The sequence below is a fragment of the Sinocyclocheilus grahami genome, unplaced genomic scaffold (genome assembly GCF_001515645.1).
Source record: "Sinocyclocheilus grahami isolate Dianchi unplaced genomic scaffold, SAMN03320097.WGS_v1.1 scaffold308.1, whole genome shotgun sequence".
NCBI lineage: Eukaryota > Metazoa > Chordata > Actinopteri > Cypriniformes > Cyprinidae > Sinocyclocheilus > Sinocyclocheilus grahami.
Window position 1 is genome coordinate 222,221 of NW_015505487.1, and position 19,832 is coordinate 242,052.

Below are 19,832 nucleotides of genomic sequence, written 5' to 3' on the forward strand. Positions count from 1 at the left end.
ACACACACACACACACACACACAATGTGCAAAACTCCGCATTTTAACAGTCAATAGCAAATACTTAAACTTGTAACAAAACATACTTACAGTAGCTGATTCAGAAACGCCAGATTGTCATAGCAAAGTCAGAATTACCTCCTCACCTCGGTTCACGAAACGGCCGTCCATAAAATGCATTGCTGTTCTGTTGTAAGTGATCTTAAAGATTCCTAAATGCATCTACTTTCGGAAGGTCAAATAAAGTGCTTTTGCTTTCGCCTAGAAACACACAGCGTCTCCCTGACATGGCTGCTTCAACACTAACTGCGGTTACTAAAACCACGCCTTCTTTCTTTGCGTGAACATTTGGGCGGCATTATGCAAATCTTCCCACATAGTGACCTAGATATGTGGGGGTGTGTTAGAACGAGCCATTTTAGGGGGGCGTGGCAGAGTCTTAACTTTGATAAAGAATATCTCTTTGGTTTTGAGACTTTAGTCTTTGCAACTTCAGGGATCTTATCTATGCACAATCAGCTTGTAACACTCCAAAGAGAAAAGAAAACTTGAAATCGCATCATATGACCCCTTTAATATACTTCAAAACCATTAAATACTAAAAATATTTACTGTTCAAGTTATAATTATATAATTGTTCAAGTGAATTAAAATAGACTATTTTACCCAACATTTGTGTATACTATGTATTTTTATGCTGTTTCGAGCATCATGTTGTAAGCTTGGCAGCATACTAATGCCAAAATGTATTTGAGTTTAGTCAAGGCTTTACGTTAGGAGTGCTTTTTGTTGCTTCTTATGTAGAGTGCTCTAAATCAGTCATTTAAGAATTTATTTTTCAGTTAGGATGTCTTAAAAGGCAGCAGTGTATGCATGCAGTACACTTGGTTTTGGAATAGAGCCATTCATCCTCACTATTTGGCCATTCTGTAATGGGTATGTAGAGTCTCACCAGTTGGTGTAGAGGCTGGTGATGGTTGGTTCTCCGTGGCTGTCGAGGTGTTGGGTCTGCTGCAGCAGCACGTTGTTGAACACTCTAGTGATGTCAATCTGCACGTAATTCTCGATAGACTGCAGCACTGTCATGTAGGCCCGCACACTGGTGAGCAGCTCTGATGGTTTGGCGATTTCCTGTGTGGCCTGGTTGTACATGGTCATCCCGACTATGGACCTGAGAGACAGTTACAGAAACAGTCAACAAGCACTGAATAACAAAAATGAACCACCCCTACTGACTTTAACATATGTCTCTTGTTTTTTTTTTCTGCACATGATTAATTGATGCATGCAATGCTAAAGGAACAAACTGCTTGTTCTCATAATATTTTATCAAAATGCAACCTTCTACACCTCAGAAATATTTCTGCTGATGTAATCAAGACCAAGTAGCAAGAAAAAATATTTGGATTGATTTTATATATATATATATATATATATATATATATAAGTTGGGAGATGGGAGAAAGTTGTAGAAAGTCAACCATCACTGCAGCCCTCCACCAGTCGGGGCTTTATGGCAGAGTGGCCCGACGGAAGCCTCTCCTCAGTGCAAGACACATGAAAGCCTGCATGGAGTTTGCTAAAAAACACCTGAATAAGATTCTCTGGTCTGATGAGACCAAGATAGAATTTTTTGGCCTTAATTCTAAGCGGTATGTGTGGAGAAAACCAGGCACTGCTCATCACCTGTCCCAACAGTGAAGCATGGTGGTGGCAGCATCATGCTGTGGGGGTGTTTTTCAGCTGCAGGGACAGGACGACTGGTTGGAATTGAGGGAAAGATGAATGCGGCCAAGTACAGGGATATCCTGGACGAAAACCTTCTCCAGAGTGTTCAGGACCTCAGACTGGGCCGAAGGTTTATCTTCCAACAAGACAATGACCCTAAGCACACAGCTAAAATAATGAAGGAGTGGCTTCACAACAACTCTGTGACTGTTCTTGAATGGCCCAGCCAGAGCCCTGACTTAAACCCAATTGAGCATCTCTGGAGAGACCTAAAAATGGCTGTCCACCAACGTTTACCATCCAACCTGACAGAACTGGAGAGGATCTGCAAGGAGGAATGGCAGAGGATCTCCAAATCCAGGTGTGAAAAACTTGTTGCCTCTTTCCCAAAAAGACTCATGGCTGTATTAGATCAAAAGGGTGCTTCTACTAAATACTGAGGAAAGGGTCTGAATACTTAGGACCATGTGATATTTCAGTTTTTCTTTTTTAATAAATCTGCAAAAATGTAAACAATTCTGTGTTTTTCTGTCAATATGGGGTGCTGTGTGTACATTAATGAGGAAAAAAAATTTACTTAAATGATTTTAGCAAATGGCTGCAATATAACAAAGAGTGAAAAATTTAAGGGGGTCTGAATACTTTCCGTACCCACTGTATATATATATATATATATATATATATATAAATAAAATCAATCCAAATGAATAAACACTCCAAAATTCATTTCTTATCTTATATAATTTCCTACTAAATGTTCAGTTTCACTCAGAAATAGCTCCCATTTAAAAGTCCTTAAATTCAACATGAAATGCTGCTTGCAACCCATTAAGTTTAAAGTATTTGAAAGTATTTAAGTAAAGCATTTTTAAGTTTAAACCCATTAAGAGATTATCATTATATAAATTATAATGATGATAAACAATCAGTGCTATTTTAACATCACTAAGATACTATATATTATATATTACTAGGTATTATAGTTTTTATTTAATATTTTGAATCAGTTTATATTTTCTGTTTTCATTTTAATTTGAGTTTTTTCTGTTGTGTGTTTTTGTCATTTTTAGTTTAAAAAAATATATATGTCTACATTGTTTTTATTGTTTTAGTTATTTTAGTACATCAAGTCAAAGTAAATTAAGTTGAGAAATGTTGCTTTGGCAACTAGCTGAATTAAAAAAGATTTTAGATTATATGTTCATTTAACGTTTATTTCAAGTTTTTTTTTCTTTATAGTTTTAGTTTTTGTTTCAGCTTTAGTTAATGATAAACCTGTAAACAATAAACCTATAGTAGCAGAATATTTCAGAGCAAAACAGGATATTGTATGAGGGAAAAATGTAGAGCAAAAAACATGAAGTTTTTGTTATGACATTTTGATAAAGGCTTATGAAGACAAAAAATTTTTTGGGGGGGAATAACATGCACCAATGAATCATTCACAGTAAGACCTTGAATATATGTTAAGAAAGTAAACGGTCAATTTGGACTTGGTTATGTGGTGTTGTTTAGAGAGCAATGGTGGCCACTATAAACAGATCCATAACAACAATATATTTTTTTATGCTTTGACCTGAATCAAGGCTATTTACCCTGTCAGATGGAAATGGGTAATAACAGCACATGGTTGGGTGGTGAGATCTGCTAACAGGGCCTCTCAATGCTGAGAAGCATGGCCACATGAGGGGTTCACAGCCCGGGAGAGAGGGGCCAGCCAATGCATCCACGTCAGAGTGTTGAATCCAACAGTGGAAAATCCCTGTTATTCTTCTGCCTGATGTTTATTTAGTTGGACAAGTGCTATTCTGGAACTGTGTCAAAAATCACGCTAACCCAAACTCTCACTGCTAGTCCAATAAATTACATAAATCGAACAATAAACAATGGCTCTTTAAGCCATTGAGTTCTTAGCTTAATTAATAAAGGAGAGCTGGACAACAATTTTCCTTGACACAGAATGCAACAGTAACTCTCCCCTATGAGGCAAATCAAAATGATTGATGCTAGTGCAGAACGAGTGTGCATAGACCTCATCATGAAGGAAGGACTGTGGGTAATATAATTAGTGGTCGACCGATATATCACCAAGGCTGATATATCAGCATGGTTCTCCTGTTTGGCTGATGCATTCGAGGCAGGACTTTTATTTTGACGACGCTGCACACACACAGTGCTCACATTCTCCCTCTTGTTCGCTGTTGTCATTAACAGTTCTGTCTAAATACGGATAGAAGTCTGTCTTATAATCAGATAGAACGGTTAAACAAAGGAATTAAAATGTATACAAAAAGTCTTATAACGATTGCTTTTATATTGTTAGTAATAGAAAGGCAAACCTTATAATACTTTCTTGTTTGCCATCAGCATTCAGCAAATACGCATTTATATCATTTAAACAAATCTTTGAATGTCAATAAACATCTAATTTCAAAAACCTTGCAAACTTAGTCGGATCCAGTTGTGAGATCTTGTGAAGTGTTACCCAGAATACTGAGTGCCTTGTTGGTTACAGTTTACACTTCCTTTTTAATTATATTTTTATTAAATATTTATTTATGAAAAATACTTTGTCATCTAAAGTATAAGTATGTTTATTTAACACATTTATTTTTTTTTATCAATTTTCAAATGATTTAAAATGTCTTAAATATTAATTAAAATAAATAAAATTATATCGGCCATTCTGCTTTCCAAGATATCGGCAGTCAAAAAAAAACAATATCGGTCGACCACTAAATGTAATAGATAAAACGAGCAGTGATGTATTTATGCAGATAGTGGCCTCTCTATATATATAATATAAAACATATTCTAAATGCATAATTTTTTTAAAATTATATAATATATATTCTTAATATAATAATACTTTTTTAATTTTGTAATATATATTTTACATTTATAGAAATAGAAACTTAAAATAGAAATTAAATTAAAAGTGGTACTATTATTTCAAGAATATATTTTTATATAAATACACACACACACACACACACACACACATTCTTGATATAATAATACATTTTTAATTTAGTAATAATATATAAACATTTTAAAATGCAGTTTTTATATAAATGAATAATAATATATGTTTATACTATAAAATACTATAAAAATACACATAAACAAACACACACACACACATTGCATTACCACATGGTTATACAATATATAATACATTCTTTTCCCATAGAATTTCCAGATATCCATACCACCTAGCCCTAGTTCAGGACTATTGTGTATCGGTATCGGGATGGTAGTTTGACTTACTTAGTGAAGCGGATCTCCAGGTGGGAGGTCAGGTACTCGCGTGGGGTGAAGGTGTGCTCCCAGACCATCATGTTAGGGACGTAGTTGATGGAGAAGCAGAGCTCTGACAAAGCAGTGTGTAGTTTGTCCAGACTGTAAAAAAAACAACAAAAAAAAGACAACAGCCTTAAAAACTCATTTCCTTCAGATTACACAGTCAATCAGGGAAAGCTTAACCAGCACAATAGTGCTGTTCACCATGGGGCCACACCGCTCCTATACTGTTACTACTGCTCATGTGTGTCCATGACAGGCTTTAGGATAAATCCATTTTATATTATAAGGAGGATCTGTTTGAATGTCTGCCAAATGGGAGGATAATACGCTAAAGGCCTCCAGCTGGGTTTTGTTTAACACAGTGATTCTCTAATGGTAAGATCTAATATTGACGCAGACATGCCCTCATTGATGAAAACCATGAATTACAGAAACCAGTACAAGGTAAAATAATATATGACCCAGACTGAATTAAATATGAGTAACAAGTGCTCGACCAGATGAAGAAGAAGAGTGAGTTTCATCCTTACTTGGTGACCAGGAGTCTGTTCTTCCTCATGCTCTCAACCCCAGGTTTCTCTCTCTCTGGTTCACCCTTCTTCCCCGTCTGCTTTTTCGACTTCTTGTTCACGGCCTGACTGATGGTTTTGGCACAATGTTTTGGCAGTAGCTGCACAGAAGAGCAACAGGAAAAATTTTTTTTTTAAAGTCAACATCAAATCAAAATTGACCCTACTTACTTTCTTAATACAAGTTCCTGGTAATATTGTGCACAATTCATCAGTGCACGTTATTATAAATAATAAAACATATGTGCGTTTAGAGTTGGGAATCGAAAACGGTTACATTTTTCTTAGAATAACGGAACTGAATGATTTACATACTACAATAAAGAACCATGGCAAAAAAAATAAATAAATTGTGAGCTTGAGTTGTGAGCCTGCAGCCTGAACAGGATGTAATGAAAGATTGGGTGTCGGGAAATAATAAAGCCCATAAATAGCTATATTTCTGTTGCATTATCCTCGCTGACTGCACACAAAAGCTGCACATGCAGCATTGCCAGTGTAGTCTGTCTCATGAACAAATTACTCTTAAGAGTTGATTCTTCCTAATGAAATTCCTCACTCAAAAACAATCAACATGGTCTCAAACTCATGAGTTTGAATCAGTTTAAATCAATGAACTGGTCATAGTGGTTCTTCAATGACTGAATCACTTGCCTAAGACATGATTCTGTGATATGTACATCCTTGCTTTTAATACATATAACAGTTTTGCATATGGTAATTCAAATGTACTGAACTGAAAGAATTCAACACCTTTTTCAACACCTCTCTTCCCATCACCTGTAACATCCACTTTTTACCATCCAATCAAATCATGATAGAAAAAAATCAAGACCTACCCTAAGACTTTGCCAACTTAATATCTTGTTTCACTTGAAAAAATTTCAGATTACCAAAGAAAAATTGCTTTGATGTTGACCTTAAGATTGTAATTACTGTAAATGTGACTTCCACAGTCCAGAAAAGAGCAAAGCGGGAAATGACTTATGAGCTGCTGTCCTGTTTGCTTACAACATGACGATTACACTCATCAGAGGGGGATGAGAGTAAGTTTATTCATTAAAGTTGACTGTCATCGAATCAGTGCTGTCAACTGTTTTCAGGAAATCAATCACTGTTTAATTTCATTGTGATCATATTGCAATGGAATGGAGCATTCCTGGTGAATTTGCAGAACTCTTTGTAAACCCAGTATAGTTTGTTAAAATCCCAGATATGACATGGAAAATTACAGAACTCCCAAAAGTCCCTCTGTGTTTTGGCAGTGCTGAAAGCGTGTGTGTGCGTCACTGACCTGGTCGCTCAGGGTGCACTGCTCTGTGCATATGTCTGTGATGAGGTTGCGGGCTTGCTTGGCCATCTCGTCCAGGAACATGTTGCAAAGGGACAGGCTGCGGTCTCCGATGTGGTGCCTCTGCAGGGAGGGACAGACAAGGAGACATTAGTTGAGACTACCCTTAGCACAACCCCAATGTTAAGCTAGACTTTTGAGTTTCAGTATAAGTTACGATCCACTTTGCAGCATACATTTAGTAAGGGCAGTGCCAAATATAGGTGTAAAGGTGTCAGTGCATCAAGTGTGTCCTTTTTGCACCACTAGTGGTACCAAACAGAATTGCAGTTCTATTTGGTTCTACGATAGGTACAGAAAATATATCCTTTTACCTTTAGTATCAGTTGTAAAAAACAATATGTCTCAGCTGGCCACCTGTTAAAACCATCTCTAAACAAGCCTTATTCTGACTAAGAACCACCCAATTAAACAGGATGGGGCCACCCGATGGATGCATGAAACAAGCAACAACAGTGGTGTTTAGGGGCTGATCAATCTGAAATGGCCTATAACTAACTACACATTCATACACACATATACAGTTCAAAAGTTTCAACGTTACGATTTTTATTTGTTTTTATGAAATGAATGTTAATTAAGCAAGGATGCACTGAATTGATTAAGAGTTTTTAAACGAATGCTACTCTTTTGAACTTTCTATTCAGCTTTGCCATCACAGGAACTGCATTTTAAACTATATTAAAATGGAAATTAATTCTAAATTGTAGTACTACTTTACTATATACCAGGGTGGAGAAACATCTTATTTGTAAGCATGCCATTAACTGTTGACTATGTGAAAATGATCCTTGAGTGATCCATGGGCATGCTGTCAGAGGCTGAAACTACTCCAACATAAGCTGCTCAGGTGAATTTGGCTCACAGTGAGGTGCTGTTTGTGAACCGTCCCGTGTAAGTGAGCCTCTTTGTTATGGCCCAGCTGGTCTCGTCGCCCCAACTCCCTCCCTAGAGCAAACAGTGCATACTCTCTAAATTACTAATGCAAAAAAAACCTGTGTGGAGTGTGGAGCTGAACCCTTCGCTCCTGCACCGTTTTGACAAAACCCAAACATCATGGAGGAGGCCGGTCCTTCATCACAACAAACAAAAAGTGCCATTTAAAGCTTTGGTGGCTCAACTCAGATTTGACGAGCGCTTTAACACTCTCATCATCTGTTCATAAACACAAATATTCTGCCTCGCTCTTCGTGGGCATCTGAGGGGAAGAGTCTGAGATGGTGCAGGTTGGAAATAACACATCTATCCGATGTGATGCTGAGGCTAACCTCAGTGCAGTGATCTTTTGTTGTTTCTCTAAACCACTGTAAAAAGTTTTCTGTGCGAGGATGGAAATATTCTTGGAAACTTTTAGTGCCTTTCCAACATAAATAAAGCTTGCAGCTGTCCAAAGCTGTGTGGAGTGGACATAGGAGGAAGACCATTTCAGAGACATGCTGAGAGAGGGAGTTTCATGTTTAAATAAGGGAAACCCAAGCCTTCTATGGCTCAATAAATCTCTTTTATTCCTCTAACTGCTCTCAGACAGCTCAATGTTAAGGCCCCACAATGACATGAGAACTCTCATTGTGCTGTTTGTCCGCCAATTAGGAGTGAAAATGTGGGTTTATTTACCAAATTAAATGTACGATGTTTGGCAGGAACAAACACTTGGTGAATGTGCCGGCCGTATACCGGTGGGGGGGAAACAGGGATCTGTTGTGCTCCTCGTGTGCGAAGGGGCTTCCATATGCCCCCGGGGAGCCTGGGTAGCTGCACCGGCGCATGGTTCAATTACAGATTTAATAAATCATGCTTTTCAGCATTTGGTTTTCTGTACACATCCTGATACATGGACCACAGCACTCAATGCTACGTGTTGGGACATTCCAGCTCTAGTAAACTTGTGGAGCCTTCCGGATTCACAGTACGACTCCATCCTGAACCCTCGCATGGGTCGCGGCTAAGCCATGGCGAGACCCGATGGAGAAGAGAAAGGTTATTTTCCAAACTCCTCTTTCTTAAAAGTAACACTGACCATATTCACTAGGGGACATTCACAAACTCACAAAACTGTTTTTTTCCCCCCAAAAAACAGAGTCTGCATAGAAACTAAACAGGAGATTTCAGGACAAGGCAAATAGAATATATTATCTGAACAAATTAAATAAATTAGCTGTCATCTTATTTATAATAACCAATGGAAATGATTACATGAGGCTATGGGTGCTTTCACACTAGCACTTTTGGTGCGCACCCGGGTTCGATTGACGTCAGAGTTCGGTTTGTTTGGATGATGTGAACGCTGCCTTCCGAACTCGGGTGCACACCCGCGAACTGTACCCGAGTCCGCTTAAAAAGGGTGGTCTGGGGTACGGTTCATGTGAACTCTGGTACGGTTTGCTGCTGATGTGATCGTGGAAGTGAACCACTATTAATGACGTATTATTTGATAAAAATGTGTGTTTGTGTTTCACTCTCTTTCCTGACGAGCATGACTGATGCGCTGCAAGCAGAGAGCTGTAGGCCTATATCTCATTTCTGTTCACCTTTAGCGCTCTTTAGAGCATTTGCAGTACATTCGTAAGACAGACGTAAGTGCCATTATGTACCGAAGCTTTGTAAACAAAACGAATGGTTAAAAAACTTAAATATATAAAAGTGCAGAGAGCAATGTTATTCATTTGCCGCTTTTGCGCCGTCGTTACTAAGCAACGGGGTAAACAGCTGCTGGCTTGATGACGCAAACGAACCACCGTTCGGATTAAAATTAAATAATATGAACGCAGTCCAGCGGGGGCAGGGGGAGGGGGGAGCAATCGAACTCGGGTTCGGACCAGGCAAGCGAACCAAGTGTGAAAGCACCCTAAAATCCAATTATTTCAGTACAGACTAGGGCTGGGTGATAAACTGAATATCTGATGATATTTCTGATTATTTAAATTAAACCTCATATTGCATTGATGGAAGATCTTAGAGACTGCAATATCAAAAACAGTTAGACCTGGCAAGTTTCATTAATTTCAATGAATCACTTCAAATTGTATGAATTAAATGAAAAGAACACTTTGAAATTATTCATTTAAATGACCACTGCAAAAATGTAAATGTAAAATAGCAGAATCACATATTATGACATTTTTCATACGTTATATATGTAGGTAAAACATATGTATGTAAATATTGTTTAATTTTATATCGATGCATTTAAATAAAAATAATTGCATAGAATAATTTATTGTGTTTATTTAGCTAAATACTGGAAAATGTTTTTTTATTTAATTTTAATTGCATTAAATATTTGAAAGCAAAAATAAACACACACACACACACATACAAATAACTGAAAAATGTCATATGTGATTCTGCAATATATGGTAAGAAATGGCAGATTTATTTATTTTTTATTTTTTATCGTCCAGCCCTAGTACACCTATCAAAAACAGTTAGACCTGGCAAGTTTCATTAATTTCAATGAATCACTTCAAATTGTATGAATTAAATGAAAAGAACACTTTGAAATTATTCATTTAAATGACCACTGCAAAAATGTAAATGTAAAATAGCAGAATCACATATTATGACATTTTTCATACGTTATATATGTAGGTAAAACATATGTATGTAAATATTGTTTAATTTTATATCGATGCATTTAAATAAAAATAATTGCATAGAATAATTTATTGTGTTTATTTAGCTAAATACTGGAAATGTTTTTTTTATTTAATTTTAATTGCATTAAATATTTGAAAGCAAAAATAAACACACACACACACATACAAATAACTGAAAAATGTCATATGTGATTCTGCAATATATGGTAAGAAATGGCATTTATTTATTTTTTATCGTCCAGCCCTAGTACACACTCACAGTTTCAGACATGAACAATTTGATTAAATTGAAGCTTCATCATCTTCAGAATACTCTTCTCACTCATATCTACAAAATAAAAATCATGAATCACTGTTCTCAGATTAGGTTACTAAAGTGAATATGACATTTGTACTCCTCTTGGGGCATTCTGGACTGATTCCAGGTCAGTATGACTCACCTCTTCAGGGCAGAGCTCATGGGTGCAGCTCATAAAGTGGGTGCAGAGCAGAGGGAAAGAGATGGAGTATCGAGACTGGGACGGCAGTTCGAGACACTGCTGGAACATCTTTTCAAAGGCGCGGCTGTAAAAGCTATCAGAGACACAGAAAGAGAGAGAAAATGGGCTGCCAGTTCACTTCACCGTCTGGTACAGTCATATCTAATCAGTTGAACGGACGCCCCTGTCCGCTTTCCACCCAGCATGAAAGAGAAATATCTAAAAAACAAGAGGCACAACAGACAGTTGCTATGGCCTTCTGAGAACAGATATGCCTTCTGCCAATTGTGGAGCTGGCATTAGACGGTGTTTCCTGCGCCACTGCTGAATTGACAACGTCACGGCAAAAATGAATCATATTTTGCTTAAGTTATGAGCCTGCAGTCTGAATTAAATTGTTGTTAGGTAAAAAGAAACAATTTTACATCATCTTTGTAGGCTGCATGCAAAAAAAAGACAATTAAAGGAATAAAAATAACTAAATTATTATAAATTGGCCAAAAATTCTAATTTTCAAGTTTGAATTGAAATAACATCAATCAATGAACATGTCAGAGCATCTGCAGAATTAACATAATGAACTGCAAGTCAACATAATTTTTATAAATTTTCTGATTTTATTTTTCCTAATTTTATACTGACATCTAAAGCCACTTTTTGCCTATTCAGTGTTTAACTCTATCACATTATTCTCTTTGAATGATCTTTTCTCTCATGTGAGGTCATACCAGAAAATGGAAACGTCAGAAGTCTCCACAAGCATCTCCACCAGAGAGTCCGCCATTTTGGTGTGAAAGATGATGGTGTTCATCATTTTTCCCAGCTCCCTGTGATCTGCCAGTCCTAGCGAGGCCTTGGACACGCTGGTGTAAGCCTAAACACAAAGACAGACATCATCGTTAGCATTAATCTTCAAAGTTCATTAATTATTCTGACAACATTTTCACAATCTTTTCTCAAAGGCTGTGCTTGGTGGGCTTGATTTCCATGAGCAAATCCTCAAGCAAATGAAGAGCATCGAATCAGATTGGAAACTGGACCAAGGCAGAGTCTGAAGAAAAGTGCGGTTTGATGTTTTACCATATCATTAACTTCTGAGAAGGCTTTCTGGGAAATATTTTTGTAAACTTGATACTGTTAAACCAGACAATGTCCAACCAACACAATTTCCTCTCTAGCATACAAGATCAAATGAAGACGTGTGCAAAACAGATTCTCTTTGGTGTTTAAGTAAAAATAAACCTATTTTTTTGCAGCGAAACAGCTGTGCCATCCAGTGCGTTCAGCTTTTGGACAACCTGAACATAAGAAGTGTGAGAAAACTCAAACAACACAAGGATTGCACACGCCCTGCGATGGCTTTCATCATCTAAAGATTGGCCAATTCAAAGAATGCGACATGCCAGGATGATTCCACATGACATTCAGCAGGTGCTAAACTCACAACGCTTGTGGTTATGGAGTCCGGGGAACGACAATAAACATATCGTACAGAACTGAAGTCCACTGCGGAGTAGAAAAAGTATTGAAAAACAGGGCTTATTTTTAGATGTACATTTGCAGACTGCTGCTGCTAGTTTAATCGGCCATAGAGATAAATAGGACTGCACCTTTGGAAACACAAGAGGCCAAATGCAGACGAGCAGACATGAACTGAGTGAATCGTTAGTTGTTATATACTGGCAAGTGCTAGCTCAACAACTGGTCCATTAAACAAGAAAGCATGCTAAATTAAAGGAGAGAAAAGGGCATCCTGCTTCGACCGCAAAATCAAGGCTGCTCTTCAAACTAACTTGCTGCTATCAAACCTGGAGGAGTACTGAATGATTCTAGACATTTTATACACATTAATGGCATTTTATTTAAAGGGGTCATATGATGCTTTTTTAAAGATCATTATTTTGTGTATTTGGTGTAACAGAATATGTTGACATGCTTTAATGTTCAAAAAACACATTATTTTTCAAATACTGTACATTATTGTAAGTCCTCTATGCTCCGCCTCTCTCAAACGCTTCGTTTTCTACAAAGTCCCTCCTTCCGACAAGCGCAGTCTGCTCTGATTGGCCAGCTGACCCAGTGCATTGTGATTGGCCGAACACCGCAAGCACTCGTTGGAAATGTAACGCCCCTTACCATAATCGCGAGCTTCATCTTTCAAAATAAACCACGCGCACACACACACGATGCGCAAAACTCTGCATTTGAACAGTCAATAGCAAATACTTCAACTAATAACAAAACAGTAGCTGATTCAGAATTACCTCCTCTCCTAGGTTCACGAAACGGTCGTCCATAAAATGCATTGCTGTTCTGTTGTAAGTAATCTTAAAGATTCCTAAATGCATCTACTTTCGGAAGGCCAAATAAAGTGCTTTTGCTTTCGCCTAGAAACACACAGCGTCTCTCTGACATGGCTGCTTCAACACTAACTGCGGTTACTGAAACCATGCCTTCTTTCTTTGCGTGAACATTTGGGCGGCATTATGCAAATCTTCCCACATAGTGAGGTAGATATGTGGGGGCGTGTTAGAACGAGCCGTTTTAGGGGGGCGTGGCAGAGTCTTAACTTTGATAAAGAATATCTCTTTGGTTTTGAGACTTTAGTCTTTGCAACTTCAGGGATCTTATCTATGCACAATCAGCTTGTAACACTCCAAAGAGAAAGGAAAACTTGTAATCGCATCATATGACCCCTTTAAAGTCTAATTGGTTTCTTTGACCAAAACAGTCATAAGTTTTAATGATCAGTTTTCCTCTATCTGACCCTTTTTCTTGCTACTATACATTTAAGACTTCTATACTTACACTACCATTCAAATGTTTGGGGATGGTAAGATTTTTAAATGTTTCTGAAGTCTCTTATGCTCACCAAGGCTGCAGTTAAAGTTACTGCAAAGTAGTTTCGCTTTCACAACGAAACACACAGCGCCTTCACGACACGGCGGTGGCGGCAACAATACTACAGCGAGAATAAAAGTTACGCCTTCTTTCTTTGCATGAACATTTGGGCGGCGTTATGCAAATCTTCCCACATTGTGACGTAGATATGTGGGGGCGTGTTAGAACGAGCCGTTTTAGGTAGGCGTGGCTGCCTCTTAACTTTTATAAAGAATATCTCTTTGGATTTGAGACTTTAGTCTTTGCAACTTTATAGATCTTCTTTATGCACCAAGAGCTTGTAACACCCCAAAGAGAAAGGAAAAGTTTAAATCGCATCATATGACCCCTTTAACATCAGCTCACACACCCAATCGACATTCCTTTGGGGGGCGCTGTAGCTCTCTTATTTAACCCTTTTTTAATACACTACAAATATATGTGGGATTATTAGCAGAAATCATACCATGTGTCATACTCGCGGGGACAGTATGCTTGAAAATAATATTTCATGTCTTCCACTGCATTCGTTATTTGTAGTGCGCCAGCCACCCAATAGTGATACGTGTCTTACAATAATGTGTTTTTCAAGCTCTTTAATGATCAGATCGCTGTATTTATGTGAACCAATTCATTAAATTATACGGTTTTCTTTGCGAAAATTCCAAAATTTCAAATTTGTGAAAATTCCACCACCTACTCCGCAAAAACGTCTGTGGCGTCCAAACTTTTATTCCGCACATGTAGCCTATTTAATTAATAAAATGTTCTAAAAGTTTAAGTGGGCTCCAACTCATTAACACAAGTTATATTGTTTTCTTTTCTGAGGTAGCCTGAAGGCTATAACATGTAAGTGACTATTCACAAGCTGTTTTATTCATGGTATAATACAGTAAATGACTGGACATAATATTTAACGTCTTCCATTCATCATTTGTAGCACGCCAGCCACCAAGTAATCGCAATAATTTTGTGCTTTTGTTGCTTTTAATATAACAGCTCAGCTTTCTAATTCTGTCAGTTTTATCACGAAATACAAATTATAAATGTGTTTTCCCTCTTTATAGAGCTCCGGGTGACACGTGAACCATTATGTTTACACCACCATGCTGGCAGGCAGGGACAGCCGGGAGCGAATATGAAATGAATGGCGCCAGCATGAGTTTCAAGGCAACAGAGTTCACTGCGTACTTTAATTCAAAAGACATAGACCTGTACATAGCAAAACTTAATAGATTAAGCATAACAGATCCCTATAATGCCCCAGTGGTGCTTTTAACGTGTAGCCTATCAATAAAGGAACTGATAGATTTCCTGACCTGCAGTATCCTGATATCTACAACTACCTAATCAACTTTCCCTCCTAACGTTACTCCGGAGACTCCTTTAAAAGCCTACAAAAGCCTGGAGGGGTACAAATGGACGCAATCTAATTTTTTTAATGAATATTCAACCTGCCATGCCGTCACTGGAAGGGTAAGTCAAATGTGTTGTTAGCTAACGTAATTGACCCTAGCTGTCCTTGTAGGTAGCCAGCACAGCTATATCACTGTGAGTACAGTAGACATCATAAATGTCATGAAATCTTAATCCCAAATTTTGTGTTGGTTAGAATGTTTTATTGCAGTGAACCATTTTAGTCGTCAATCGGAACGTATTAGGAATACGATAAAATGATTTCCCCTTTGATTTATGGGACAATCGCGTACATATATATATATATATATATATATATATATATATATATAAATAATTATATATATATATAATTATTTATATATATATATATATATATATATATATATATATATATGTACGCGATTGTCCCATAAATCAAAGGGGAAATCATTTTATCGTATTCCTAATACGTTCCGATTGACGACTAAAATGGTTCACTGCAATAAAACATTCTAACCAACACAAAATTTGGGATTAAGATTTCATGACATTTATGATGTCTACTGTACTCACAGTGATATAGCTGTGCTGGCTACCTACAAGGACAGCTAGGGTCAATTACGTTAGCTAACAACACATTTGACTTACCCTTCCAGTGACGTTACTTAAATGTAAAATGTTTTTTCTCTGTTTTGCAATAAAAGACGGCTTCCCTTATTGATCACGACTCGGGTAGATTGCATGTTTTCTTGCATGGCGGGATGTTGGACTCATGAAAAATAATCACGTAGTTTGTATTTGCTAAAACTGATTTACTGAAGTCAAAACACGAACAGAAATTGGCTTTAGCGCGAGCGCTGCTTAATTGTGAAGTGGGCGCAACCAGCCAGCAAGAGGATTCTGCAGCCTTCCTCAAACTGTTATGTTCAGGACTTTCTGATTTACTTAACGAATATTGTGTGAGGGGGCAAGAAACGGGTCAAGAGAGGTCACGTACGGGACACATAAATTAAGCCCAATATACGGGACGGTTGGCAACCCTAGCTTTCCCCTGCCTGTTCTGGCATCCTGGCGCACAGCAGCTGTCCACCATGTTGAAATAGTAAGGTTTGTAATTTCTAAATAATCTGGTTTTAAATTATTGTTGTACAACTGTCGATACCAATACTCTAGCACTCTCCTGATTGCCTGCCAAAATGGTGGAGTTTAGAGTGCGTGACGTCAACCTCCGGAGCTCTATTTCAAGTTTATAGCTAGATATTAAAGTGAAGGAACATCAGAAGGCATGAAAAAACAGAATAGCTTAATTTATAATGAAAATAATGTCTCATTGTAATCAGACTCACATGCCGCTTAAACTGAAGCGAATACAGCGATCTGTCACGCCACATTAAAGAGTGTGAAAAAACATTATTGTAATATATTGTTTGTATTTCGCTATAAATCTGACAGATTTTGAAAGCAGAGACTTTGGAATATCTCCCAGTGCTCCCAATCCGGGCCATTTGCATGTGCAAAAGGCTAGAATATACTCTCAAAATATTATAACTTTCATCTTTATTCTCGAAACATTTCGACTTAATTCTCGAAACATTCCGACTTAATTCTCGAAACATTCCGACTTAATTCTCGAAACATTCCGACTTAATTCTCGAAACATTCCGACTTAATTCTCGAAACATTCCGACTTAATTCTCGAAACATTCCGACTTTATTCTCGTAATATTTCGACTTTATACTAGAAACATTTCTACTATATTCTCGTAATATTTTGACTTTATTCTCGAAACTTTAATCTAGTAATCTTAGATTTTTAATTTTTTTTAATGTGGCTCTAAAACGGCGTCGTAATATATATATGAATATATTTTGGGGGGGGGGGGGGGGGGCTTAGTTTTTATGGGGGGGGGGGGGGCTGGACATGTTTTAGTGCGATTCACCTACATAGCTGAACATATACATCCACCCACCCACATCTGTCATCAGCCTCACACACACTCAGTTGCTCTATAGCTGGCTGTTTAAATCCTTGAATTTGCTTTGTTCTGGCAAACTGAGAGCAGTCTGAGCTCAAGACCTTGCAGTGAATAAACTCTGCTGTTATTAGGGTCGATTTGTTTTTGTGGCCATGTGAAAGAGAGGACTCTGGCTGCGAAAAGAGCGAAGGAGAGTGGGAAAAGGCTCAAACACAGAAAACAGTTGTTCAGCTGTGAGAAATGTTCACATTCCGCAGATAGCAGCTTCTCCTGCTGAAGAGGCGAATTGAAACCCTCCTGTGTGAGGAGGTTCAGGCCTGTTTTTGAAGCGATCTTCTAGGTTCAACGCAAATCAAGTTCTTTTTGTGGAATTTGTGGCATTACCACAAGGAAATCATCTGTCCAAAAAAGCAAAAATTGTGGTAACTCTAATGGAACTGCAATAAACACTGATTCAGTCATATAAGATGACGTAAGGCAAGTGTGACAGAATCATTTACTGAACATGCCAGTGTAAAGTTACATGGAATTATTAAACATCATGACCACATAATGTCGGGTAAACCAGGTAACTTTAACTTGACACTGGCAAGGTTACCAAAGAGGAACTGATTAAATAAAGCAACTTCCACCAACAGGAATTGCATCAGTAATGCACTACAAATTCATCCAAACAGGAAATGCATATACAATATAAAAGCTTAAATAAATAAATAGGTTTAACATTATAAATGTTTTACTAACACTACGGATCAATTTTAGGCATCGGTGCCAAATAAAAGTCTTAATTTCTTTAAAATTTGGAACCATCTGTTTCGCTGAACAATGAGAGATCTCATTCTATTAAAGTAGTATTATTATTATTTATTATTACATATTAAAGTAATACAGTTAAAAAATACTAAACTGCAGCAATATGAATCTAAAGAGAACCATAAATAAATGCTGACTATTTAAACGTAAAAGGTTCCCACAAATTAATTTCCAATACTTTAATAATTCTTTATATAAATATAAATACACACATATAAAAATGCCAAGATAATATTCATTTCCATTATTTTTTTTTGACCTGCAAAGCATCATTTTGAAATTCCCTCATATTTCCAGGTTTTCCATGATCATGTAAGGGCTTTAAAAAAAACTCCACTGCAAGTATGTTTAGGTATCTGTGAGAGAATGCCTTAAATTCTTTTGATAAAGATTCACTTTTGAACTGAGAACATTCTTTTAAGGAAGAGGTCAAATGGCTTCTCTGCTGTGGGACTAGCCAGACCAACACACAGGAAACACATTTGAGCGCTAGCTGGACCATCCCAAAGCCTGCAGTCCAGATCCATTTGAGGTCCACACATGCTCACAGATCCTCAAAATCACATGAACAAGCTTGTCTCTCCATCTCCGCTTCCATTCCCACCCACATGCGTATTCCACAGGGACGAAGTCTGATTTATTTGAGCCTGGATGAAAGGCGCAGGCTCTTCTTGAATAATCAGAGCTTCAAAAGAACAGCATGCATTGTGGTTCATTTCTAAGTAATTCCAAATCAAGGCATTTTTCATACAGCATGTAAAAATGTTGCTTTTATTCGGAAAACAAAGGATAAGCAAACTTTTGCAACAAACATTCGTCAGCATGAAACTATTTGTTGTGTTGCATCTCAAACTGTGAGAGCATTAGTTGCTTTATGTTAACCGGCATCTGCTAATTAGTAAGAGGGAAGCAGAGATAAGAGCTGTTAATTATGTCTGATTAGGATCAGAGGAAGCAAACACCATGTATTGACCCAGCTCAGATGACTGATATCATTTTACCTGCAGTCTAAACCAGTCCAGCCTCATCCCTCTGAAATCGAACACGTCACCATCTTCAACTGCAACAGACATCCAAACAATTTGTTATATCACAAAATAAAAAACATATATATTAAGTACACCAGCCTTTATTATTTATTCAATTTGCATCCATAAAGTTCTGAAGTACATTTCATTGCAAAGTACTGATTTATTTTATTTTTTTGCTAAATGCAAAATTTGGCCAGTGACCTTGATTATTTAATACATAACCCCCTTTTTTAATTTATACAAAAATAACGACATTGTAATCCATGCTGTTACCATGAAATAATTTGATGCACAGATTTTACAGATTATAAAACAAACCAATAAATCTTAGAAAATAAGACCAGGGACTTCAATTCTGACTTCATGTTTTTAAGCACATTATGAATGTTTAAATAAGAGAAGTTCACTACCTTGTTTAACACTGAGAGAGGTCATAGTGTTCACGAAGGATGACATAATAATGGACTCATCCTCTGGGCAGACAGACAGGTTCTACAAGGGAGGAAGACACGATTATTTTACCATTTGCATGTGTATTTTAAAAGTAAAACAGCATGACGAGCAAGCCTTGCTCCTAATTGGAGTCTCAAAGCTGAATGACAATACTAGTTCTCCATCTAGTGGTGAAGTTCATGTATTTCGCCTCACATTCTTCCAGACACCCTTTGTGAGATCCTGTGAATGATTCATAATGTGACTAATGTTC

The 19,832-nt window shown here is 37.4% G+C and overlaps 1 protein-coding gene across 1 annotated transcript in view; it reads right to left on the reverse strand.

Annotated features, from left to right (window-relative positions):
• The window catches only part of nckap1 (NCK-associated protein 1), an 82,808-nt gene that overhangs the window by 31,850 nt on the left and 31,126 nt on the right, over nucleotides 1–19,832 (reverse strand). The window contains exons 13-20 of the mRNA XM_016293849.1: nucleotides 19,537–19,618; nucleotides 19,097–19,155; nucleotides 11,757–11,902; nucleotides 10,990–11,122; nucleotides 6,897–7,016; nucleotides 5,564–5,703; nucleotides 4,998–5,129; nucleotides 951–1,170 (exon numbers count right to left, since the gene is read on the reverse strand). Of these exons, the coding sequence (XP_016149335.1) occupies nucleotides 951–1,170; nucleotides 4,998–5,129; nucleotides 5,564–5,703; nucleotides 6,897–7,016; nucleotides 10,990–11,122; nucleotides 11,757–11,902; nucleotides 19,097–19,155; nucleotides 19,537–19,618 (1,032 nt within the window). The remainder of the gene's footprint in view (nucleotides 1–950; nucleotides 1,171–4,997; nucleotides 5,130–5,563; nucleotides 5,704–6,896; nucleotides 7,017–10,989; nucleotides 11,123–11,756; nucleotides 11,903–19,096; nucleotides 19,156–19,536; nucleotides 19,619–19,832) is intronic.